The 6,805-nt window shown below is 59.7% G+C and overlaps 1 protein-coding gene across 1 annotated transcript; it reads right to left on the bottom strand.

Annotated features, from left to right (window-relative positions):
* Positions 1–509: 509 nt before the first annotated feature.
* LOC123328759 (formin-like protein 7) lies at positions 510–5,826 on the bottom strand. The gene is made up of 5 exons (XM_044926715.1): positions 5,600–5,826; positions 3,987–4,111; positions 3,509–3,639; positions 3,176–3,452; positions 510–3,081 (listed from the first exon to the last, which is right to left on the bottom strand). The coding sequence occupies exons 1-5, from the start codon at positions 5,824–5,826 to the stop codon at positions 2,663–2,665; spliced, it is 1,179 nt and encodes a 392-aa protein (XP_044782650.1). The 3' UTR covers positions 510–2,662.
* Positions 5,827–6,805: the final 979 nt, after the last annotated feature.

The following is a 6,805-nucleotide window of genomic DNA, read 5'->3' as shown; positions in this document are numbered from 1 at the left end:
CACCGGAAGCCTTGGCTCGGCCCCTCCTGCCGCGTCTTCGTTCTGTACTCCCCCCTCCTTGGCCTCTCCCGGGATTCGGGAAAGAAGGAGCGCTCAGATGCGCCTGCTCCAAGCGCAACCCAGAAGGGCCGCTGTCCTGATGGCTTGCTGCCTCCTTGTCAGCCCAAGTGACCCCACTCCCTGAGCGTGCATGCACCTGAGCGGCTTCCACGGGCCCAGTCGGTCCCACTCTGAGAGCAGAGAGGAAACAAATGTTGACTAAAAACGATGCACAACTCAAGAGTCGCAAGCCAAGTTTTATTTGGGGCAAAATGAGGGCCGCAGCCCAGGAGGCAGGGCTCCGAGAGTCTGCTCCAAAGCGGCAGTGGGGGAAGGCCAATACGCAAGGTTTTGGCCAAGGGGGAGTTTAATGCCACGGAGCACTCATTTCACCAAAGGTTAGTCATGAGGATCTGACGTCGCCATGAAGGGAGTTCGTGCTTCTCTGATATGAGGAGATGCAAGGATTGAGATCACAAAATCTGTTCCTAAAGACATCCAACTATCTAAAGACCTGTCCCACCAGATTCCCTGGAGCACAGAGCGCCTCCCTCCACCCTGAACGCCCTCGGGGTCGCTGAAGATCAACAGCTATAGCAGCCCGGAGTCCGATCTCCGCAGAGGCAGATGGCAAAGGCCTTTGTCGTTCAGTCGCTGGCAATGCTCTTGGTAAGTGCCAATTTGTAGCTGACACAAAACACCCAGTGATGATGGCCGACAGGTCCGGGTCCTCCCTGGGGGCCTGGACTCCCTAAGGGTCAGAGGTCTGTGAACACCCTGACCCGCACAGCAACCCCAGGATGCAGGGCTTATCATCAGCCCTGTTTTTCAAACCAGAACACAGAGGCACAAAGAGATAAAGCTCCTTAGCTCGAGGTCACACGTCTCCCGGGGAGTGGGGCCACTTCCAGAATCCACGCCCTTGACCATCGTCACACAGGCCACGAGGGTAGACCCCTTCCACCTTCCTTTTTCCTGTGTTTCCCCAGTCCTTGAGACCAAGGCACACACCTCTAGTGCCATTCCGCTGATGGGAACACTGAGGCGTGAAGGGCTCCCTTGGCGCCCTGCCACCTGGAGGGAGCCTTCTGGATCTACACCACTCAGACTCCACACCCCGAATATCCCTGAGGACCCCCCACCCACACAGCCCGTGTGCTCACTCCCGTAAGAAGTCTCGGACGGTCCGACCTCCTCCCCCAAGGTGGTACGTCCCTGGAACCGGCATCTCTGTGGTCTCCTTTCTTTCTCCTGGAAAACGGCCTGCAGCAGGTACTCAAAAATGCTGACCTATTGGATAACTTCTGGAGTCACAGAGAGACTGCCCCCACAGGGGAGCCGGACACCAGGCACCCACACGTTCCCGGGGGCCCCAGGAGAAGGGGCAAGCAGGGCTGGGGGAGGGGAGGGAGCCATCACTCACCGGGGGGTCCCCACGGCCTGGCCGAGCCCACTGCTCGCTCTCTGTCTCTGCACAGCCTTCAGGAGCCCCGTGGCAGCTCGGAGGCAGAGGGCCTCCCCAGTTAGAGACCAGGAAAACGAGGCTCTGCTAGGTGAGACTGCTTGAGCAGAGTCTGCAGCCTGCAAGAGGCAAATTATTACTTGGCTCTCTACACCACGCTGCCCTGGCCCCAGGATACCTGACAGGTGGCAGGTTGTCAACAAGCATCAGAGGACAGAGCCCCATCGCAAACACAGCCAGGCCTGCCCCAGAGGGCAAGTCCGAGGCCAGGTGGCAAGGTTCCAGCCTCCCCGCCCCATTCAGCCAGGTCTGGAGCCCTGGGGGCTGTTAATTGTCCCCCGCACAGAGGGCAGATGTGATTTATGAAGTGGGTCTTGGACACCCTCGCCTCCGTTTGGTTGATGAATGTAAGGTTTTGGCGCCTCTGCCAGGCTCCAGGGCTTCCCCAGCGGCTCCGTGGTAAAGAATCCACCTGCAATGCTGGAGCCATAGGAGACTCGGGTTCGATCCCTGGGTCGGGAAGATCCCCTGGAGGCGGGCACGGCAACCCACCCCAGTATTCCCGCCTGGAAAATCCCCATGGACAGAGGAGCCTGGCGGCCTACAGTCCATGCGGTCGCACAGAGTCAGACACGACCGAGTGAGCGCGCACGCACATCACGCTGCATGTTTGGTCCAGAAGGACTTGCCCTTGCGCTTCCTGCCGGATGCCCACAGCAGCCCACAGGGTGGACTCACCGCTTTGCCAGGGGCACACCCTTGCCCGGCCAGGCGGGGCCGTCTCTGGACCAGAGCTGGGGGACGCCGCCGCAGCAAGCTCGGGGGCGGCACTGACCCTCCAGCACCTCCTGGCCGAGCGGACTCGGGTGCGGAGCCCGCGGGCCAAGCCTCTCAGAGGAGAGCAAGGAGTGTGCCCCCCGAGCTGGGCGGAAGCAGTGGGCACGAGGCTGTCTCCACCCCTCCTGGTCTCAGAGCCCTCTCCCCAATCCAGAGCCCCATGAGCGGCAGCCCACATCCCCACCCTGGGTCACCTGCACCCCTCTGAGGACCCCCGTCCTCTCCACGTGCCTCCATGGTCACCTCTGGCGCCCTCTCTCAGGGACCACTCTCTGGCCCAGCTCCTGAGTTAGACCCTGAAGCCCAGCTTCTGCTGCAAACCCTCTAAGGCCTCCATCCACCAAGCTGGTCTTGACTCCTCCCCGCCGCCAGGCCGCCGTGGTAGCACGGACCCTTGGACTGCGCCTGGTCCAGCCCCAGCAGAGTCCAGCAAGGGTGGCCTCGGCTTGCCCACGTGGCCAGGGCGGCTTGCGGCAGCAGGGACAGGGGGCCGGGGACGGATGGACATCTCCCGTGAGCAGGACAACTTGGCTCAGACGTGGTGAGGGGAGACTCGAGAGGTCCCGGAGGGAGAGGCCCCCCACGGAGTGTACCCGAGGCCAGGCCCGAGGAACCGCAGACCTCACAGCAGGGGCTGCAGGGGTCTCTGCCCTGATTGTAAGGCGACGCCAAGTTTTTCCTTGCTGGATGAATAGCCACAGAGGGTTTTAGGAGACAGTTGGCCGAGAGTATTGGAGCTGCCTCTAAAGACAAAGACAGTGGGCAGTCAGCATTTCAGGCTTGTTTGCACCCTGGAGAGCATTTCAGGGGCCTGAACGTCAGCCTGGACTTGCTCACCGGCGACGTGCTGCTGAAACAGGGGATGGAGTCCGGGCTCAGGCTCCAAATCCACCGGGAAGGCCACCTCACTGCCGAAGGCCTTGGGGCCAAGTGCACAGCTCTGCGGCGTCGCCGGGACCGTGGGCTCTGTCGGCGGCGGCGGCGGGACCACCGCTGCAGCTGTCCCGGGGCCCTGGGTATCACCCCGACGCCCAGCACCTCTGTGAGGCCGGGTTAGATCCAGGGCCTCGTGAGCCCCGGTCCCCAGACTGGGCTCCGGTGGCACCAGCCTCTTCTGCCGTCAGCGACAAGCGAGAGCAGGATGCGTGGCGGGGCGTCCTCTGCTCTGACCTCATGCCGCTGTCCCTCCGTGTGGGGAGAGGTGGCCTCTGTGTCATGGACTCGTGGTGGCGGCAGCTGGAAGCCGGGTGTTTGCTCTGCTTGTTTGAGGGTCTTCACTCCGTGACGGGAGAAGCGAGCCGCTGTAGGACCCCAGGTGGCCGTCCACGCTTTGTTCTGGGAGCCCGGGGATCCCGGCCCTGGTGTGCAGCCTGTGCTGGGAATCCTGGTGTCTCACTTGCCACCACCAACACACCAGCTCCTATTGTGACGTGAGCAGAGCAGACTTGCTGCCCTCAGGAGGGAGACAGGTGGCTTCTCTGTGAATAAAGAATACTGTTTCCCGTGAGTGCGGTGGGCGTTTCACAGCAGACAAGCCAGGGAGGGAGGGGAGGAGCCGTGACAACACCCGCAAGGGGCTCCCATGGGGCACGGCAGGTGCAAAGGCCCTGGGGTGGGATGGAGGGGCAAGACGAGGCAGAGGGTGCACGGAGAACAGTGTCTGAGGGTGTCCACCAGGGCAGCAGCGTCAGCCGGGCCGGACGGAGGAGGACACTGGTGTTTAAGGAACGGATGGACGTGGGGGAGACAGCAGGCTTCGGTTTGGACGGGCTGCTAGGTAATCTCACAGTCAAGGTTGTGAGAGGCTGACACTATCGGGGAGCGGACTGGGTGGTTGGATCTTAGGGTGGACTGGAGCCCAGGAGCCTTCTCCACGCGGATGGCATTTAAAGGGCTGGTGGAGGGGCGTGATGGGGCTGAGCCCGGTGCTCCCAGCAGGAAAGAGACAGAAGGATCACACAGGAAAGGCCCTGCCCAGAGGGAGGAGGACGGTGGAGCAAGGGCGGAGAACGCAGAGCCTCCCTGATGAGGGGCTGGTTGACGGAAGTGAGCAGGGGTAGTTTGAAGACATGGGGGGAAGGGGGCAGGGTTGTAGGTTGTTCAGTCAGAGCCCACAGGGAGGGCAGCTGATGGCCAGGCAAGAACAAGGTGGCTTTGGAGCTATGAAAGGGAGTCGCTCAGTCATGTCCGACTCTTCGAGAATCCATGGACTGCAGCCCGCCAGGCCTCCCTGTCCATCACCAACTCCCGGAGTTTACTCTAACTCGTGTCCATGGAGTCGGTGATGCCATCCAACCATCTCATCCTCTGTCGTCCCCTTCTCCTCCCACCTTCAATCTTTCCCAGCTGCTGCTACTGCTAAGTTGCTTCAGTTGTGTCTGACTCTGTGCAACCCCAGAGACAGCAGCCCACCAAGCTCCCCCGTCCCTGGGATTCTCCAGGCAAGAACACTGGAGTGGGTTGCCATTTCCTTCTCCAGTGCATGAAAGTGAAAAATGAAAGTGAAGTCGCTCAGTCGTGTCCGACTCTTTGTGACCCCATGGACTGCAGCCCACCAGGCTCCTCTGTCCATGGCATTTTCCAGGCAAGAGTACTGGAGTGGGGTGCCATTGCCTTCTCTGTCAATCTTTCCCGGCATCAGGAAAAATCTTTCCCAGTCTTTTCCAATGAGTCAGCTCTTCACATTAGGTGGCCAAAGTATTGGAGTTTCAGCTTCAACATCAGTCCTTCCAATGAACTGGAATGGGTAGCCTTCCCTTTCTACAGGGGATCTTCCCAACCCAGGGATTGAACCCAGGTCTCCCTCATTGCAGGCAGATTCTTTACCAGCTGAGTTGCCAGGGAAGCCCAAAAATAATGGAGTGGGTAGCCTATCCCTTCTCCAGCAGATCTTTCTGACCCAGGAATTAAACCGGGGTCTCCTGCATTGCAGGCGGATTCTTTACCAACTGAGCTACCAGGGAAGCCCTGTCTGGGGCCCAGATCTTGAGATCAGGTGCACTTCAGTGCCTGGAGCTACCCACAGCGAGTTTCACACCGCCGCCCCTGGAGCAAGCCGATTTTCAGGTTGGATGGAGACGTGGCCCTCCCCTGCTAAAGCCGCCGTGGCTCCCCGGTGCCCTTAGGTGAAGTCCAGAGCCCGCCCACCTGCCCTGGGAGACCCACACTCTGGTCGTGACCTCCTAAAGCTCCTCCAGGAAGCTCGCCCCCTCCCACTGGGAGGAGGTAGGTCAGGCTCATGCCTCACTGGGGTCCACTCACCTCTGCCGCCTGCCAGACCTCCAGCTCCCAGAGGCCTCGACCACATGGCCGGCCTGGCTGGAAGTGAGCGCGGAGACGCCGCCACAGGACCAGAGCACAGCACAGCCAGGAGAGACTGCTGGGGTCAGCCAGGCCAACCGCGTGCCCCTAACCCCTCCGCCTCTCTGCTCTGACTGTCCAGCTTCCCCTTGGATGCCCCCCATGACGGGGTGCTCAGCACCACTCATGGCACCGTGTCTCTGCTCTGGTTATTCCCTCCTGGTGTTGGCTCTAAGCTAGAGCAGGGAACCAGGGCCAGCAGGGCCAGGGGTGGGGCGCACACCCCCGCTGGGGGACTCCATCCCTCTACGCCCCCCAGGCTGGGCGCACGTCTAGCTGCCTGTTCACGGGCAGGAGGTGGACCCGCCGTTGCCCGAGCTCTCAGACACATGCAGTGACACACGTCTCTTCACTTGGACCCCTTACTGTAAACCGCTGGAAATAAAGCGTCTACTGCGCAAAGAAAGAGGCTCACAGGTGTTCCCAAATTCCCTTTCTGCGCGGCCCTCCGAAGCCCGCCCCCCATTCATACCCATCATCTGGGAGAAAAATAATGTCGTTTCTATAATGCACAGCCTCTCCACGGAGACGCTATAAATATGCAGAGATGACATCGTGGGCAGCGTGGCTGCGTGAGTGATGTCATCGTGGGGGTTGCCTAGCAACCGACAACGTTTGGGAGGCGCTAATTCTCGAGCAGAGTAAAGTCACATTTCTGCGTTCAGTTAATCAGCTTCCTGGCAACTCCGCCGAGGTGATCTCATTTTATTCATGATTATTTGATGCGAAATGCACTTTTAGCTCTAAGAGAACACAAAGATTTAATTCAAAACTCTCTATTGCTTTCTGTTTCCAGGGTGTCATTAACACGGCGTCCACGCAAATAACCATGGCAACACATGGGTAATTAGTGCATACGGCACGCGGTGTTAACACGGAGCCGGGGCCAGCTCCCAATCAGCGGGGATTACGGCACGTTATTACTGGAGTAATTACCTGCAGTAACACACAAATTGAACTAAATGGTCAATTGAAGTAAAGTGAATGGCTTTTTATTCTAGTCCCTAAATAATGTGTCTGCTTGCCTGAGTAGTTCAAGGTAAATAAAACTCGCAGATTGATGGTCTCTCCCCGCCCCCCACCCCGGGTAGAGAACTGAGCTCCCTT

Source organism: Bubalus bubalis, chromosome 12, assembly GCF_019923935.1.
Source record: "Bubalus bubalis isolate 160015118507 breed Murrah chromosome 12, NDDB_SH_1, whole genome shotgun sequence".
Classification (NCBI taxonomy): domain Eukaryota; kingdom Metazoa; phylum Chordata; class Mammalia; order Artiodactyla; family Bovidae; genus Bubalus; species Bubalus bubalis.
The sequence above is the reverse complement of the archived record's forward strand: the minus strand, read 5'-3'. Positions and strand labels throughout refer to the sequence as shown.